The following is a 20,164-nucleotide window of genomic DNA, read 5'->3' as shown; positions in this document are numbered from 1 at the left end:
TTGTGGGGTGGCTGATGAAAAGGTGTGGGGCGGATTGTATGGGAGAAGGCGATTCTTTAGGTAACCTAGACCCAAACCATGTAGGTCTTTAAAGGTCAAAACCAACACCTTGTACTTTGCCCAGAAACTAATTGTCAGCCAGTGAAGTGACTTTAGTATAAGCATGATATGCTAACTCCTAGATGTTCCTGTAACCAATCTGGCTGCTGTATTTTGAACCAACTAGTTTCCTGACTTGATTTGAGGGTAGCCCAATATAAAGCGCATTGCAGAAGATCAACCTTGAGGTTACCAGTGTCTGCACAACAACAACAACAACTTCTTTATTTGTATACCATTCTATCTCCCTGACGGGACTCAGGGCGGTTTCCAACATAAGTAAAACGTTCAAAACCAACACAAAAAACATACAACATAACTGTAATAAAAACATAAACATACTTATTATTAAAACAACATACTCATTTGGAATTAAAACAAGTTTCAGTATTACTCCATTGGGTGAAGTTCAACTAACAGTGGTCAAATTCCAGGCTGGGCCAGGGGAGTGGGCAAAGTGCAACTTAATGGCCAGGATAAGGCCTAGGCTACTCGATCTCACGGCCTGCTGAGCAGCTATGAGAGGGCTAGGCAAGTGCAACAACCATCTTCACTACCATCTTCAGGTCCTCCAAATCTAGGAAGGAGTGCAGCTGGCGTATCAGCCAAAGCTACTAGTAAGCACTCCTGACTGTCGCATCTGCCTGGGCTGACATTTGGAGAGACAGATTCAGGAGTACTGCCAAGCTGTGAGCACAGTCTTTCAGGGGGATAACCCTTGTATTTATCCTCTATGTGGAATATCCTCTATGTGTGTATAACTCTCATATTTATCCTCTATGTGTAATACTACCGTGTTTCCCCGAAAATAAGACAGTGTCTTATTTTAAATTTTGCTCCCAAAGATGTGCTAGGACTTATTTTCAGGGGATGTCTTCGTTTTCCTTGAAGAAGAATTCACATTTATTGTAGGACAAAAAAATGAACATTTATTAATGTACTGTATAGTAGTTGTCATCACAAACCAGCATAACCAGACAAACTGTGAATCCTATCAAGAATTTGTTACTACCATTATTTCCATGTACAACAATCCTGCATGCTCTGGTGTTCTGTTAGCAAAAACCTTGCTACGTCTTACTTTCAGGGGAGGCCTTATATTTAGCAATTCAGCAAAACCTCTACTAGGTCTTATTTTCAGGGGATGTTGTACATTTACTTGCTTTTCTTCCAGTGTGATCTATGACATCTTATGTCGGCAATGCTCTTGTGCTATTGTACCTTGCCATCATTACTCCAAACCTCTTTAATTCTTCTATTTTTTTTAAATTGTGATATTTTCCCCCTAATTTTTGCTTCAAAAGAATAACATCCCAGTGCATAAAAAAGATGCAAAAAATCAACACTATGCCAAAAAGCTAAGTTTTCCTTTTGCTTCCACCATCAAAAGGGCAATATGGAAAGAAGCAGATTTACTTCGTGGTTCTATTTTGAGAAGGTCTGTGAGAAATACCTTTATTTTCCCCTGTAGTTCCTCTCAAAAGGGCAACAGGGACAGAAGAAACATCTTGTCCTGTCACCATTTTGAGAGTAGGTGCAGAAAGAAAAGGAGGTATTTGGACTTGGTGGGGATGTTGATGGAAGGGAGGCCTCTGGAGAGGAAATTTGCCCCCGTTTAGAAGCTCTTCTGGTTTCATCATTTCTAATTGAAAGGATTAGGTAGCAGGTAATAAGAATGTCTGTCTAAGACCCTGGAGATCTGCGGTTAATCATAGTTATTTTGGCTGTGAACCCTAGTATTCTTAGTATGTTCAGTTATAATATATATAATGATTATATATTATACATGAAGATAGTTGAAGGTTTCATCCTTTGGGCCTCCAGTTCAACATATTGGGGAAAGTTGAAGATATCTGTCTGAGATCCTGGTGAGTTGCTGCCAGTCAAACTAGATGCCAGAGATTGGTGGTCCAACGCAGCTTCACTACAACAATACTGTCAACTTTGGGGAAAAGTCAAGAGCACTATAGTAAAAATGATGGGAATACTGAGGCATCTTATGAAGAAAGAATCCAGGTGATTTGTTTGAGAAAGCATTTGATTTAAGGGAGGCATAACTGTTTATACATAGACAAACTGCATAAGAAAAGTGGAATGAGGAGAATTATTTGCCTTCAAAATACCAGGATTCAAGGTCATCCCATTAAATCAATTGCCTACCCTTTATGTGCTGCATCTATGTTTATGGAGAGAGGAATTTTCCATTCGCCAGTTATGCGAGGCAGTACGATGTGGCACTTGTGCCTGTGCCCAGCTTCTGCAAATTGGAAGTCTCATTAAATATCAAATCCTATAAATGCCACAAATTAAATGTTGGTCTTTTGATAAACAGCTAGTTTGTGATGGCTATTAAACATAGCTGTCCCTCTGACATTTATAGCTAGTAAACATAATGAAATGCAAGGGCTAGTCAGTTGCAGTTTCCTGATTGGAACATGGAAGCAGTTAGGTTTTCATCATGCCAAAATGTGCTTGTTTCCCCTCATTTTGGATGGGAAGTTTACTTTGCTATGCATTCTTGGGGAGCACTAGGAAGATTTCTTCTGGAGAATTACTATGAATTTTGTACACACAGGAAACATACTCCCTTGTAGCAGTTCAGATTATTTGCCCATCTAAGATGCTTTCAGTCTCTTTTGTAGAGAGAGAAAGTAGGATAATAATAATAATAATAATAATAATAATAATAATAATAATAATAATAATAATAAGTTTATTTCATTTATTTGATACAGCCTCACATCTTTCTCCCAGAAATGGAAGTCAAAGCATCTTATATTTAGATTAAAAGCAGGAGGGGAAAAATAGTTTTAAATACGGTCAAAAAGAATATTAAAACTCATTTAAGCAAATTTTCGAACCTGTATTTGCACTTTCTTGAAATGAAAGGCTGGTCTCATCTCCCTTGGAAAGAGAATGCCGTTTGTTTTGGTTTGACTTGCCATGGTTCTCCAGGGACTCAGACAGAGAATGGTCATTCCTACCATCTACTAAGTGTGCATCTACACTGTAGAATTAATGCAGTTGGACATCACTTTAATTGACACAGCTCAATGTTATTGAATCATAGGAGGAGGAGTTTTACAAGGTCTTTAGCGTTCTCTGCCAAATAGTGCTGCTGCCTTACGAAACTACAATTCCCAAATTCCATAGTGTTGAGCCATGGCAGTTAAAGTGATGTCAAACTTATGTTATTTCTACAATGTAGATGCACCCCACTCAATCATTTAATGAGATAAACTCAGTGATGGAACATAAGATCCTTTGTAGGCGATGCAACTGAGGTGATTCTTGTCAGAAATGGTATGTGATTTCGTGCAAGGTGATGTCATGTACCCCACATTTCACTGATAAAAACTGAAATTACATGTGGTCAAGCAACATCAAAATCTGGTCAAGATGGAAAAATCTTAATGATGAAGATCACATAGGATAGGAGAAATGGCAATAGTTTGGTTTTGACTGAATTTACAATAATGAGCAGGATTCTGCTTTTGCACTTCAGTTTGAAGCAACTGAAGTGAGCTGAAGACAAAGTCTGGAAAGAGAGAAACAGACATTTTAATAGCAGTTGGAAAAAAATGGAAAGACAGAGGATTAATTGGGTCTGTTTTTGCCAGATTGGAACAGTTGAAGGGTATACTACAGAATGTGACTGAATGAAAAATGGCTGTGAAGAACCTCCAGGCCAGTTCTACAAAATTCTTTTAAGAATTACTGCCAAGTGAGGCCTAGACCCTATTATTAGTGCTGGCTAGAAAAGACCTAGCAAATTGGTGATTCAGTGAATCTTCTTTAATTATGCTTAACCAACAAGGTTCAAGTCTGCACACGATGCCAGCCAGGGTAGTAAATTGGCAGAGATGGCAAGGGAGTGGGTGAAAGTATATGTTATGTATATAATATATGCTAATTGTTAAATGCTGTGAGATGCAATCAAATGGCCATAGGCTGGTGTCATGCAGCCAGATCCCAGGGCTGAATTTCCAAGCCCTGAATCTGACTTCATAACATAAACATGCGAGCACCTGGCGGGAGAAGATAAAATGAGCCTGGGAACTCAGGGGTGAAAGTATAAACAATTATAATTGCTGTAGTGTGGGGGGGATAGAAACCTTGGTGGAAATGTGATCCAGAAGGTGGGGTTTGATGATGATATTTGCGTGTGATATTACGTTGCATCAGAAGTGATAAAATTAGATGTATGTAAACATTAGGTCATTCTCGACTTTTCCAAAGTCATGTATTCTTCAATAAAGATTGTGTTTGAGAGCAGCTGTCTTTGATCTGCGTTCAGACTGGTCCTTTGAAGTAAGCCTGACAGGCTGGGATTTAAGAAACCCAGATTCAGATCTTTACTCAACTGTGAAAATCAGAGGGTGGCCTTCAGCAAGTAACTTCATGTTACCTAAATTACTCCATATATTAACTGTGAATCTGCTTTCCTAACCTACCGTGAGTGGAGAATGCCCACCTATCTTAGCCTCTTGATTGTGGTGATATTTTCATTATTTGAAAATGCACAGGGGCATATTAGCGTATGCCAAGCAAAGGCTACTCATACTGACAAGAACAACTAGTACAACTTTGTGATGTTTGTTTTGTGGTTGTATATCTCAGAATGGAGTGAATCTACCCAGATAATATCACCAAGGCTATTTGTGAGTTTTTCTTTAAATTATCAGGTTGAGGTGTGTATCTAATTAGTTAGCAGAAAGCTTCAACCAGTATTTTGAAATCTAGTTCTCTCTCTTTTCATCCTGTCTGAGATCATAGGACTACCTTGTTCAATGTGAACTCCTCTGAATACAGGCCTGATCTGCTGAGATCACATGGAATCTAATAGTTGTTTTTAAATATTGTCAGACCTGCTGCAGGATATGTCTTCCCTGAGACTTGGTTCATAAATCTTCTTAGTTTACAGTTTAATTATTTTGCTCATTTCTTCCTCTCTTTCTCTGTCTTCCCCTCCCTTTTCCCCTAGCTGGAGAAGGAGCTGTCAAAAAAGCTGGAAGAATTAGAAGGTAAAAGGCTGCATTTCACAGAACATTCTTATTTATGCCATGTTTCCTCTGCGGGGTGGTGACACTTTTCTGTATTTACGGCAGGTGAAATAACAAGCTACCAGGATGAAATAGAGATTGAATTAGAGAATAGCAGGCCAAAAGCAAAAGGAGTTTATGCAAATTACAGTAAAGATGGTAAGTCTATTTAAAATTTATTCACTAGGAATAAGTTAAAAATTGATGATTTTACAGCAGATGTATAAATGTATCGGATTTGACCATAGTGAAGAACATCTTCCATTTGTGGGTTACAAAAGCACACGCAGAATGATATGAAAAGAAATGGATTTTCTAGTGCAATCTGTCCTTGGGCTCTCCTGTTGTGCTGGATTATATTACTTCTACTAGAGTTTGGAAACATTACTTCTCCAGCTTCACTTTCCAGCACGGCAACTGGCCGAGCTGGTTCTAGAGCTCTGAGAGTTGTAGCTGGAGGAAAAGACCTTTTTTCAATATTTGCCTACTACTCAGCCCTTTATGATTGAGCCTGCCAGAATCTGAAAAAAATGGATCTTTTCAATTATGATATAGAACACTGCTTCTTGAACTGTGAGTCCTGACCCCAAATAAAGTCCCCTTAGTTCAATGTTGGGGTCACAAAAATTTGGCAACAGTAAAATGTTTCTGAATGCCACCCATTTGCACAAATCTGTTAGCAAAAATGCACAATGCTTACAGTGGACTCTGCAGAAAATGCTTCAGCTATACTCCACGAAAAGGAAAATCAGCCTGTTGAGCAAGCCCCACAAATGGTGATTTATAGTCAGTAAATGCTTGTTTTTTATACCTCTTTCCTGTACCTGCGATCATGTAAAGCTTCCTTGGGTGGAAAGGGCTGCTAGTAAAAAAGTTTAAAGCTTTGGTATAAAACAAGATGGGAAACAAAGAGTTCTGCAGGTCTAGTCAGGCTGCTATTCCCCATAATCTTTCACAGTGGGATGTGCTACTTAAGCTCAATAAGACTGACATCCAGAAATATCTAAAGCAGTACATCTTGAGCAATCTTATATGGGAGACCAACATTAACCATTTTCTAATGTGCCAGGGATCTGCACCAAATTTATACCCATTGACTTGAAATGTGTCCTTCTTTCTTGGATACTTGCTAGACATTGTCACTGGTCAGCGGCCACCACTTTCTCATATAATTCTAAACTGGATTCAGGAAAGGAAGAGGCACTAGAGATCATATTGGAAACTTACACTTTAAAATGACACATACCAAAGAATTTCAAAAAACAAAAAAACAAAAACAAAATCAGAAAAAAATAAAAAGAAATTTGATTGTGTAGTCTATGAAAAGCTATAGATTGTTCTCAGAGATATGAGTATGCCAGAAAATTTGTTTGTCGTGATGCATAACCTGTACTTAGAACAAGAAGATACTGTTAGGGCAGAATACAGAGAAACAGAATGGTTTCCAATTGATGACAGGGTCAGGTATGGCTGAATTTTCTCACTTTTTTCTGTTTAATTGATACGTAAAGCAGAATTAGATTTGGGACTAAGAGACATGAAATTTGGAGGAAGAAACATCAACAGTCTAAGATATGCAGAGCTCACCGTACTACTAACAGAAACAAGCATAGACATGTAACAATTATTGAAGAAAGTCAAGGAAGAAAGTCCAAAAGCAGTTTTACAGCTGAACATCCAGAAAACAAAACTAATAACCACAAGCAATTTACATAGCTTTAAAGTAGATGATTGAAGACATTTAAATAGTTCAAGATTTTTCTTACCTTGGCTCAGTCATTAATCAGAGTGGAGACTGTAATAAAAAAAACAGAAAAAGGCTAGGACTTGGAAGGGCAGCTGTGAAGGAACTAGACATGATCATGAAGTATAAAGATATAACACCGAATATTAAAGTTAGGATGGTCCCTGTCATCTTTCCCCCTATTTCTATGTATACTGTAGTTGTAAAAGCTAACACTGGAAAAAAGCTGATTGGAAGAAAAGCGACTCATTTAAGATATGGTGCTGGAGAGGAATTTTGTGAGTGCTAAAAAGATAGATAAATGGGTCCTGGAACAAATCAGGTCTGACCTTTCCCTAGAAGCCAAGGCTTCTAAAAGGCTGTTATACATTGGGCACAATCATGAGCAGACATGACTCGCTAGAAAATATGATGATGCTGGAAGGCAGCTAACAACAACATTCTAGGAATTTCACATCCAGCATGACCATTAGGAGATATAGTTCAAAGTGATAACATTTCTAAGCTCTGGAGGGGGCCACCACCTTGGAGATGGATCTAGGCCCACACATGTATATTTGTCCGAATACATGTTTTCACCTAATAGCTGATATCTGTGTCTCTGATGGCCTTGGCAACCTTTTTAACTTTCATTTATGTATTTAAAGCACTTCTCCTTTTTATATCCATCCCAAAGCCGAGTAAAAGCATTCTTTAAAACAAGATTTAAACAGCATTCAAAACCAAAGATCACTTAGCCTTTGTAGGATTATATTTTATTATTGAAATGCCATAATTAAATCTCAAAATATGGAGATTTAGTAAGGACATCAAGTTCTCTGTGCTGGCTGCCACATGTTGAGAAGCTGCTGGAGTGTGTTCGTACTTCCAGAATGAATTTGTCAAATGGAGGAGAGGAAGGGAGTAGCATGGTTGACCCCACCTCCGCATGTGACTGGTTCTTTATTTAAAAACCAAATTGGCATATAACTAGAGAAATGTCAGAATTACCAAGATATCTAGCTGTTCCCTTATGTATTGATCAGTAGTTACACTAATAACATTCAGTGCAAGTACTTAAGGATGATGTATGTCAAAGAACGTTGTAAAAATTAGTTATACATGCTTTATAGTTCTTATTGAAATCTTACTGGGTTTTTCTTTTCCTGATTTATTATTTCAAAAAAAAAAAATAATGAGTGGAAAAATGAGCCAGAGCTTTGAGCTTCCTAGTTCTGTAACTCTGTTCTTTTGACAAGAATGGTTAATGAACTGCTGATAGATCTTAAGACTAGATAAAACATTGTGATCAGAAGTGTTTCTTAGGAGTCCTAAGAAGGCCTGTTAACGACATTTACTATGGCTCAGTTCTAACCTATTTGATGAAATGGTTTGAACCTCTTTATAGATTCTTTGGAAGATAATACCTTGAGTATATTTGGAGAGGAGGAAGGAGAAGATGAAGAACTGGAAGCAGCTGCAAATCACTTAAACAAAGACTTTTACAGTGAACTTCTAGATAAAGACAAATCACAAGAAAAAGAAATTTCTGTAAGGCCACCTGCCTTGGAGTCACTTCTTGGCCCTCTCCCTACTGCAGCCAGTCTTGGAATAACAGAGTCAATCAAAGAGTGTATATTAACAAAAGATCGGGATCTCAGTAAGTATAAACTGAAATGCTTAAACCAGTTGTGATGCATAGTTTTGTGCAGCTGTTATTTTATGAACATGAGAAGTAGGGAGGTCACCAGCTTTGCTCCCATTCATCCTCACTTCTGTTACTCTCCTAGTGTTATTGAACATTTCCCAGTAACGATTGCATAAAAGCTATGGTTGTTCACTGAGAGTTTTTACCTCTGTATGCCAAGCAAAGATTAAGTATTATCCAAGGGGTAACGGAGGACAGTTTTCGCGTTAGAATATTTGAATCAGCCCAATGATCTTGTATGCTGGGAATGTCAAATGGGATGAGAGACCTCAGTACAACCTCATATGGAGCAGGCCAGTGAAATCAAGGATAAGGAACGGTTCATTTTCACAAAGTTTAAGACGAATTCCCCAAATGCTGTAGTATTATTCACATTCGGTGGAATTGATGGGATTTGTGGGCCAAAGTAACTGAGGGAGAATGAGTGGCATAACAGTACAGGAGGGTACATTTTGCCCTAGAGATCCCTCCTTGAGTTGGACCCATGTATCTGAGCACATTGGAAGTGACACTGTGATATAATTTACCCCTCCTTTTTTCTAGAATCATAGAGTTGGATGAGACCACAAGGGCCATCCAGTCCAACCCTCTGCTATTCAGGAAGACAAAATCAAAGCACCCCTAAGGCTAGGCAGTTTACAATTCAAATAAAATATTAAGAAAAATGATAAGAAATCAGAAATTTGGAACCAGTGGCTTCCATCCAATCATTCCTGCCCACAGAATGAACAGAAACTATTTTGTTTCACTTCTAGGAACTAGTAAAGCCCTAGGCTAATTTTTTTTTTAGACTGTTCTCTCCTGAACGTGCCGCATATTTTGCCGTTACTTCAGTATACATACCTTTGCATTCAGAAGATTCATTATAATATTAGTATGAGTATTTTGGAATGTTTACAAACCCATGTAGTGCCCTGGGCTATTTGTGCTCACAATAAGTTATTTGTCATTCATTTGAACAGCTATTTTCTGTTGTCCCCTCTTGGGGACATTCATAATTCGATATACCTTTGAACACTTTTGTGTAGTGGCAGCAAAATACCCCACTTTGGACTTCCTGATGACTCTGTGAAAAACAGGTTGTTGAACTACATGGGTTTGCTATAATTGAGAGATTCTTACATTCTTAGACAATGCCTGTAGTATAGATCAACTGGGTTGGCAGAGTAGCAGAACTTCAGATGCAGAAAGTGAGTCCTCTTGAACGAAGAATGCACATGAAGTTTGCTTTTTACTCTAATTTTAGATTCAGTCAATTAGTCAGAGATACTGCATAGATGGTGGAGGCCGATGGTTGCTTCCCCATACACTCAACTGATTTCCCCAATGTGTAACTGGCAAACTGAAAGTGATACTCGTATCATTTCACCTATGGCAGTCAATTTGAGCTTCTTTTTCACTAGAGGAGTGGGAGGAGTTGAGAAAAAATTAAAAATGGAAATGGTAGTGGGGTGATTGATTGAAGGATGTACAATCATGTGGTTATTACATACATTTTAATTATGGGAGCTGTGGGGTTGGCAGCATCTGCTAGCTTACAGCACACTAAAATGGACCCGGAAACTTGTCTACACCTGTGCAATAAGTGACATTTGTCCCCTAGTCTTCTGGTACCAACTAACCACCTTCTCATATCTCTGGCTTTGAATGCCACTACTTTGTCTTTGTATATTTCAAGCATTAGTCTGTTTTTCATAACAGCCTGATGCCGGCCTCACCTTACCTCAGATGTCAAATCTACCTGTTCACCTAGAAAAAAAAATCAATTGAATTTAAATTTTGTCTAGGCGGCATATCTGAATTTGGAATTAATGTGTCACAAGCATGGCCATTAATGGGTTACATCCTCCTTTTACAGCAAGGTGTATCCACACTGCAGAATTAACGCAGTTTTCCACCACTTTAACTGCCATGGATCAAGTCTATGGAACTTGACAGTAGTTTGGTGAAGCACCAGCACTTTTTGGCAGAGGAGGCTAAAGGCCTTATACAACTACAACTCCCATAAGTCCATAGCACTGAGACATAGCATTTAAAATGCTGTCAAACTGCATATAGTTGCACTTACAGCTATAATGAAGTAACACAAAGTTTTCAATTGCTTTCTGTTAGATGTATTTTGAATGAGATCTTTCAGCTTATATTCCATGACATACATTGATAAGATATATAATTCAACACACAAACACTCGTGGTATAGTAATTTTTGTTGAGGAGAGTAAAATGAAGAAATGACTAAAAAGGTAACATTTCAAGCTCTGTGCCAAATACATGTTTAAAAGTAGTATCAGTGAATGGGCAGTTTTGTCCCAGTTTGTGAACTCCAGTGATGATGGCAAGGAGGTTTAGGCCATTGCTGTTCTTACTTGGATAGGTTTCCTTTAAAATTACCTCTTTTTTGTTTTGCTTTTGGCCTCAGGGCAAGTCATGCTCCTTCCCCGCAGTGTCCCTGTTCCTAGCAGCTTCCTCCTTTGCTCTTACTGAGGCATGCGTTATTTCCATATTCTTCAGCACCGCTTGTCAAAATCCTTTAGCGTGTGACCTGTGGTTGCCCAAATGAAACTCCCTGAAATGTGCAAATTGCTTTCAGTTTGTTCTTAATGTATATTCCATGTACCGTATCATGCTGAAAAGGTCCTTCGAAGCGCACCGTGATAAATCTTGGCTGAAGCAAGCCTTTTGAATCGAACCTTGCATGTGCAGCTCATAAATTTGGCAGTCTTTATAGACTGTTGTATCTGTGATTGAGCCTTCATTATGGCGTTAATGAGATGTGAAAATCTAGCTGCAGCCGGCATAGTAATAGTGGAATTTTCCTTCAACCGCCTCCCCCAGTGAGTCCATCTCCCGCTTCATGTATCTGCAGCCTGTGCTGCCAATTGCAGAGGATGTGATTTTGTTACTTATGAAATGTGTGGGCTGAACTTAAAAACTTGTTCCTCTGCATGTTCTTTTGATTAAAAATGGACAGTTGTTTGGACTTTCCCTCCTTTGGTCGAATCTGACTTTGAATGGAAATATGCAGTGCTTATCAACTCAGAGATAACCTCATATCATCATTAAAGCAGGAGAGAAAGGGAACTGGCAACACTTTCCTTCTCGTATACAAAAGCTCTATATATTTGGGAATAGATGTGTAATAGTACTATACTAATCTAATCAAATGGAGAGATTGCTTTATTCTCTTAATAATCTCAAAATTGGTACTCTCAGTGTTTCATATTTTCAGCCAGTCATTTTATCAAACAACTGCATTGTGTCAGAAAGAAAGAAAAAAACGACTCTTTGGAAAAGGGCTTTTCAGAGGGATGTCTTATTTTCTACATCCTGCAGCATGATTCAATAGTATTCTTGAGCTGGAAGGCCTTAATTTCAATACGGTTCACTATTATCTGCAGATTTGTGTATCTGTGTGAAAGCCAGGAATGTATGCACCTCGTGAGGACAGATGTCATACTTTAAATATTGTTGTAAGAGTGTTTATACGATGCCTTATGCTTTACAGTATATGTGAAAGGCTTGCTGGAAAGTGAGTAGAGGTCTGAGGTATCAATGGATTATAACAGATACATGGTGCATTTCTTTACTCTGGTTGTCTTATTTTGCCAGGCTTCATTTGGGTTTCAAGAACTAGTAACTTTACACTTGTTAAACACTGTGCATCTTCTTTAGCACACAGCTGTCATTCTTATCCATCTCTTTGCCTCCAATGGACATACCTTTTATCAACTTGGTAAAGTTGCATCAATTTTTGGCAAATTTGGGCATGTCCAGTTGTGATGTTGCTGAATCAGCAAGAGTTGTTTTCTACCAACCATTTTCTTTTAGTGACACTTAGGTAGAGAAAACTCATTAAATGGCTACAACTGAGCACTTAAAAATTACTTTCCTCTTAAGACATATTTTGGCATACAGCTTTTTCTTATGTAATGTAGAAACATTTCCCCCCTTTTCTCCTTACTTCCTTTTCAATTGGAAGTTGAATAATGTCTATCTGTCTATCTATCCAAGACTAGAGTATTTTTTTTTCATAGGTAGACACAACCCCTGGAATTCATCTGTCATTCTGATGAGCTATCATCATACAAGGAAAGTACATTCAGGGTCATGATCAAGGAGATGGAGATTGGAAAAACTTGACCTATAAGTGGTGGGGGACAAGAGGAAAGACCTGTGGCTTAATGGATGGATTGCGTTCTTTGTCTGCACCTCCTGAGCTTATAACAGTCAATTACTTGGATGAGCAGTCACTGGGAGATAGCACAAAAATTACTCCCTTGCCTATTGTCCCATTCCCCCATACTCCCTTTAACCCAGAAACCTTTCATTACAATGACCATAAAAAGTGATCATATTGATCTTGGTTATTGCAGAAACATTATAGAAAATGAAAACTTGGGAGCTCAAATGGAATTTTCATCAGCTTCAAGTGAAAATGAAACCCATTAAAGAACTGTTATTTAAACAGTTACCACCGAGTTGCCTGAAATGTCAAGCCTGTAGTCCTCCCAAGTCTGTATCCATTGCAGAGAGCTCATAATTTCATTTTTACTGCTGATGGAGATTTATTAACCCGTGTTGAGAAGTCACAGACCTCGCCCTTGGCAAGAGATGGTACAGGGGAGAAGGGACAGAATTTTGCTTGGGTTAACTGCTTTGAAGACAGTATGACAAATGATCAATCAAAACACAGAGCTCTGAGATAGTCTAAGCCTGCCTTACTTGGTTTAAAATTCGCCCTAAACAACCCCTCTTTATGATTTTGACCTCTTCAAGTCCACTGGGAGCATGAGGCAAAGCTTCGCTAATGAGATCCCCTGTGATATTACTCATTTTATTGTCAGTACCACCATCCTAAGTATGTTTTTTGTTAATATTTTCCTTAAAACAAAGCAAGCTTTCCTCAACCTGGTGCTTTCCAGATGTTGTGGACTACAATTCCTGTCATCCTTCTTTAATACACCTGGAGAATAAAAGGATTTAAATCTAGTTGTCAGTCTTGACTGGATTAGACCTACTGAATATTGATATAGGACTGTGGTTCTCAACAACTAACTCCTAGAATCCTCCAGCCAGTATTTGTAGGATAAAAGTTATTTTTTTCAAGTTCTACCTCTGATGTACAGGGAGAGCTTTTTCTGTAATGTTCACCATATTGCGCACCATATGATAACAAAGACTTCCTGTTTATTCCTGTATACTCCTGGAACTCATGCTTTCTAGGAGATGATGGCTGGGGCTTAGGATCAGCTAAGGATGGCTGTTTGTAGAACTTCACCTCTTTCTCTTTTAGCATCTTATTTGATCATAGCATTGCCATAACTGCTGTTTGAAGAAATGCTGGGCAACCGTCTTCCCAAATGAAGGACTGACTGCCTCTCTTATCAGAGCTGGTTGGGAAGAATGTACACAATTCATATGAGCTATAGCAACCGTAAAACATTACAGGATCTGAGGCAACATAGCAACTGAATTCAGGTGGGCTATTCTGGTGGTGAGGTTTTGAGCACTCACACAAACTGGACTTGTGTGTATTCTGCAGCTTTCCGGATCTTTGCATCTGCAGTCCCACTGAGTTTGGCTACAATTTCAGAGCCCCTATGATGGGAAATTGTGATAAGGCTGGATTACTAGCTCTATAATTATGATTTAATTCATTGTGACATGAAAGAGGCTAAACTTCTTTAAGTCACAGCTAAAATTTTATTGAGATTTTATGTAAAATAGACCCCTCCCCAATTCCTTGCAATTACACTTGGTTTTGTTAAATGTTTTTAAATCATTAGAGAGTGATTGGATTTATCCATTTAGTTCTAAATGTCAAACATTTGTTAGTTTTTATAGAAGCAGTATTTTTAATTTGTCCCATGTTATGCTATGCTTTAAATCCTTTTTAGCTGTGCGAGTTAAACTGTAGATTCTCTCAAGGTTCAGTTCTGACTACATCATTTACCTGCCTCTGCTCTTCCTTTTACTCTCTCACTCCGTATTCTTATAAAAGGTACTAATGGTTGATGGTAGTGCTTATCAGAAAATGATACTGGGAGAGCAAAATTGTTTTCAGTTGAGCCATGTATATTTTAAAACAAAATGTCATGATCAGTTTTCTAATGAAAGTCCTGCACCTCACATAGCCAGAAGGTTATCAAACTACTGCCTCAGTCTATCAGTTTTTGTTCTCTTCTTATGATGCTAGCATGTGTTGCCGTCATTTAATTTTAGGAGGACTCTAAAGGCACCAGACAACTTGAAGGGGGTAGGTAAATGGGAACCCTTTAGCATGTCATCAGCAGGTGCTTATTAGATTAGAGCTATGCAAGTTATATAATCTGTTTGTATAGGCAGAGCAAGCAAAATCTATAAATTTATCTTATCGTTTCCATTACATGTTTTCCCCAGTTCTGCCTGAGCTGTAATTGAAATGCAGAAAGCTAGCACATCCCTGGCACCAAATGGCTAATTTCTCATGCTAGTTAGCTTATTCTGTCTGCAGCTGTCCCTGCTGCTTCTCCACTACCACCCCCCCCCCCCCCCACCGACCTGCCACGTCTTTCCTTTCCACCACATTAAAGTTGCTTGTCTGTTTCAGTCTCATGCCTGCCTCATAAAGCAGAATGTACCCTACTTAAATGAATAGTCTCGATCATCCTGAAACTACCTATTGGCATTAAAACTAGTTGCTAGTAATGCTAGTATTTTAAGCACTCTCTCTTCTGTGAAGCTATTTGGGTAAATGTTGTTCAATTAACTTAATTATTATGAGAGAAATAATGCATTAAAATAAAGGTTTAGCTCTTTAGAAGCATGAGCTCTTGATGCATCTAAGCAATTGACATGGACAGTGGTCCATTCACTCTGATGTTTCCTAGTTATTTCTAGTTATATAGTACTTTTAAATATGCATATATATCAAAAAGAACAACAATAAAATATTTACACATGTATATACACATAAACCGGAGCCCCGGTGGCGAAGTGTGTTAAAGCACTGAGCTGCTGAACTTGCAGACCGAAAGGTCCCAGGTTCAAATCCAACTCCTGCCAACCTAGCAGTTCGAAAACATGCCAATGTGAGTAGATCAATAGGTACCGCTCCGGCGGAAGGTAATGGCGCTCCATGCAGTCATGCCGGCCACATGACCTTGGAGGTGTCTACGGACAACACCGGCTCTTCGGCTTAAAAAATGGAGATGAGCACCAACCCCAGAGTCAGACATGACTGGACTTAACGTCAGGGGAAACCTTTACCTACCTTATACACATAAACAAATGCAATACTTCCTAATGTAAGTGCAGTGATTGTACCTGACTATGACATTCTTTGTAGCGACTTCCCATCCTTTGAGTTAAAGACAACTGTGCACGGTTATGTTCTTTCTTCCTATTACAACATTTTTCCATTTTCCCTTTTATCATGATAGTTATTATTTAAAAATTCACTACAAAAACTGACAGATTAAATTATTAAGCCTTCTATAAAATCTTCCCCTTTCCTGGTTATTTCTCAGTTACTCCTTGCCAAACATATCTTCTGTGATGTCCAGTTTGTCACATACAAAAAAGAGGGGAAAGGATAAAAAACATCCATATTTGCTTACTAGCTTCAGCAAGTCTTCTATATTGACTTCATATTGTTCATAGAGGTTTAGAACTGTCAGTTTAAAGAGACTTCCTTAGTTGGTTCACAAGCTAAATCCTGCTTAATGCTCCATGTTCCCCTGGCCACTGGCTCAAGAACATGTGGAGGTTTGTGCAGCTTTGTATTTCCCCGGTTCTTGTGCCTAGCTACTTTGCTTTGCAGAGTCATAGGTTGTATTTACACCAGGAGAAACACTCCACCAGGAGAAGCCTGCTCCAGAGCTGTCCCAGATACACCCTGGGAGCATCACATGGTTACTGGGCAGTCAGCATATTGCAACCAGCGCCCTGTCCTCCAGCTTCCTGGCACAGTTCTGCTGGTGACATAGATTGTGGTTAAGTGGCAACAGTGGCGACAGTGCCCAGCCATGTGATCACCAAAAGCAACATCGCCATGAAGCATCTGCCAGGGAACTACTTCTGCCTGGAAAAACAACAGTTGGTCTTTTTGATGTGTGGTCAACGGATCATCCTGATCCACCTATTCACATATTAAAACCACTAGAATAACCTGTAATTCTTCTTGTGCCAAGCCAGTGGTTGGAAGCAGCACTTCTTCTGAGGAACAGGACATTGTGTGGACTACTTATATTGAGTTTGAGGTGAGTTTCATCATGTAGAACAATGGTGTCCAACCTTTGGTCCTCCAGGTGTTTGGGGCTCCAACTCCCAAAGCCCTAGCCGGCTTGTCCAATGGTCAGGAATCCTGGGAACTGCAGTCCAACAAAGACCTAGACGACCAAAGGTTGGGCACCATTGCTGTAGATGTATCCAATCGCACCTCTCAACTCTCAGAGAACCAGAGGTCTTTTAAAGCAAGAATAGGAAAAGTGTAGCTGGCAGACTGCATCATCTAGAACAGAGGTCCTCAAACATTTTAAGTGGAGGGCCGGTTCACAGTCCCTCAGACTGTTGGAGGGCCGGACTATGATGAAACAACGAAAAATTAGGATTGTTGTTGTTGTGTGCCTTCAAGTCATTTCAGACTCAGGTCAACACAAAGTCTAAAGTTTAGGACAGGGGCCAGATAAATGACCTTGGAGGGCCACATCCGGCCCACGGGCATTAGTTTGGAGACCTCTGATCTAGAACTCTGATTCCAGATGCTGCCACAGAATTCAGACATTGTTCTAAATTGCTAAGGCAGAAATGCATACTATCATAAGATAAAGGTTTTCTCCTGACATTAAATCTAGTTGTGTCTGACTCTGGGGGTTGGTGCTCATTTGCATTTCTAAGCCAAAGAACCGGCGTTGTCTGTAGACACCTCCAAGGTCATGTGGCCGGCATGACTGCATGGGGCGCCATTATCTTCCCACTGGAGTGGTACCTATTGATCTACTCACATTTACATGTTTTTGAACTGCTAGGTTGGCAAAAGCTGGAGCTGACAGCGGGAGCTCACTTCGCTCCTCAGATTCGAACCGCCGATCTTTTGGTCAGCAAATTCAGCAGCTCAGTGGGTTGACCGACTGCACCACCGGGGGCTCCTGCATACTATCATAACTTAGCTTTAAAACTGTAATTATGTTGGCAATGAGAATGGTCTTTACAAAGTCACCGTGATGTGAATCAATTTGGGGGGGGGGGGACTAAATCCGCTTACAGCTGTATTTAGTAAAATCCATTTAATGATTGTGGTGAAAATTTGCTTATGGAAATGGGAGCATCAGACCCCCTTTATGGGTTTCAATGGAGAAATCTCACTCTAATGTTCGTTATATTGCAGAACTGCCTCTTTATTATTTTATTAGCATTTATTACTAGCATTTGTACGCTGTCATTCTGTCACTTATATAACTGGCAGTGCAGCAGTTACTAAGCAATTGCACTTTGGAAACTCTTTATCTGAGAAATGCTAGATAAAGGAATGGATAATGTGTTGGGCTCAGATAGGAAAGTCCTAACTTCAGGCCGTGGCAGATTGCAAAGCAAAGCAGCTAAATCTGAGTGGAGGAGAAAGGAGGTAAAGCGTGCTTTTCCAAAACAATAGAACTTTGCAATCATCCAATAAATATAGAGGGAGCAGAAGGAAGTATTTTGTTTAATGCTTAATTGACTTTGGCTTCAATTCTTTGTATGCTTACCTGAACGTATGTCTAGTGGAGCTCATTGGGATTTACTCCTGGATAAACATGGATAAGGAATTAATTGCAACAAAATGTTGTTACACTGGATAGACAAAATTATTGCAAAATAGGTTTTCACAGAATTAAAGGATAATCAAACTATCATTGGCTTTTACAGATGGTAATTAAAAATGGACAAAGGCAGCATAACTCATGAGTATGAGATGCTGAGGATGAACCATGAATAATGGTCATGAAACTGTCATTAGTCATGAGCTTTCATGGGTCAGCTGGACTGCTGTTACTGGATCTAAACTGGATGCTTTATGAATGGTTTATTTATATGTGTGTATTTGGTAGCCATGTGTCTTCCTTCCCAAAAAACACTTTTGTGTTTGAAGGGTATCAGTTTGAAGACTTTCTCTGTTTGAATGACTGTCTAGTCTACATCTGTTTTAAAGATAAAGGGCCATTGGAAGTAGAAATAAGGAATTAAGATAAAAACTGGGAAAATATGGGGGAAATGGTCCCTCCCTCCTGTATATGTCTTTAAAAATTAAAGAAAATATACATTGTGGAATATTTTCTTTAAAAAAGGGAGATAGCAGGTAGATTTATATGTAATGATGCATCTACCCTGTAGAATTAATGCAATTTAACATCATTTCAACTGCCATGGCTCAATGCTATGGAATCCTGGGTTCTGTAGTTTTACAAGATCTCTAGCTTTCGCTACCTAAGAGTGCTGGTGCTCCGCCAAACTACAGCTCCTATGATTCATAGCATTCAGCCATGCACTCTAAGAGTATGTATAGCATGGTCAGTCAACATGGTTAAAACCAGTGCTAGGAAGAGAGCTATTTTCTTCCAATCCATATTGAATTGCCAAGAAAGGAATTGTAGTCAGTGGGCAAAAATATAGTAATAATCTCTTGCACTGGGGGGAGGCTCTTCCCAGATATTAGGTAGCACGGGTAACACTGATAGCTAGTATCAGATTATTGTATTTCCTAGTCCTGGTTTCTTTTTTTGTTAGTTCTTTTTGTGGGAATAGATACTTTAAACCTGTTTTTCACTATGGAGGACTAGAAGAAACAGAATTTGTTTTGTTTTTATTAATGTTGATAATTCTTCAGTTCTCGTTTTTCCTCATCTTTTTTCCTCATTAACTTGCGAAACAGAAATGCTTCCTAACATTTCAGGCATTTCTTCCAGTTTGGGACCTTATTGCTCCATCTATATAGAGAGAACATATTAAAAAGTAAGTTCAATTTGTAATTATTTTCTAAATAAAATATTCTTTCAGAATACTAAACATGGTAATTTTATGCCAAACCATGTTATGCATATAATTTGTCATATTCCTAGATTCAGAAAGTGCCTTTCAATTTGCTAAAGGAAGCTAATATTGCAGCTTCCACCCTAAAAATATTCCTTTTTTCTGCCAAAAGAAATACATTTCTAATCAGAAGGGAGAACAAGAGCCCTAAATTGACTGCCCTCATATAAAATCAACACTGAATTTGTGAAGCCCGCTAGCAGGGCAAGAGTTCATGGTGACCTTTAGAGATGGTAATTAAAAACATACAAAGGTAAGACTCAGAAGACCAACTTGTGGAAATGAGCTATGAGCAATGTCTTACAGAAGAGTTTCCTCAAAATTGTTACACAGAGACTTTCCCCTTCTGATCCTGAGGCAATACATAGCCATCATGTCTAATCTGATAGCAGTGTCCTCCATGAATGGCTTATTTCTCTTCTGAAGGATTAAAGGAGCACACATCTTACCAGTCTCAGTATTGCCTTCACCCAGTTTCCTTTTCCATTGTCCAAATTATCTTTGCTCATTCCTTCCTCTGAAATACAGTCTTCAGCACTTGATACT

The 20,164-nt window shown here is 38.9% G+C and overlaps 1 protein-coding gene across 2 annotated transcripts in view; it reads left to right on the top strand.

Moving 5' to 3' along the window:
- The window catches only part of brf1 (BRF1 RNA polymerase III transcription initiation factor subunit), a 267,788-nt gene that overhangs the window by 152,060 nt on the left and 95,564 nt on the right, over positions 1 to 20,164 (top strand). For both annotated transcript variants that reach the window (XM_003214279.4, XM_062968566.1), the window contains 3 exons: positions 5,084 to 5,123; positions 5,208 to 5,300; positions 8,273 to 8,524. In XM_003214279.4, the coding sequence (XP_003214327.1) occupies positions 5,084 to 5,123; positions 5,208 to 5,300; positions 8,273 to 8,524 (385 nt within the window). The remainder of the gene's footprint in view (positions 1 to 5,083; positions 5,124 to 5,207; positions 5,301 to 8,272; positions 8,525 to 20,164) is intronic.

This window comes from Anolis carolinensis, chromosome 1 (assembly GCF_035594765.1).
Source record: "Anolis carolinensis isolate JA03-04 chromosome 1, rAnoCar3.1.pri, whole genome shotgun sequence".
NCBI classification, from domain to species: domain Eukaryota; kingdom Metazoa; phylum Chordata; class Lepidosauria; order Squamata; family Dactyloidae; genus Anolis; species Anolis carolinensis.
The sequence above is the reverse complement of the archived record's forward strand: the minus strand, read 5'-3'. Positions and strand labels throughout refer to the sequence as shown.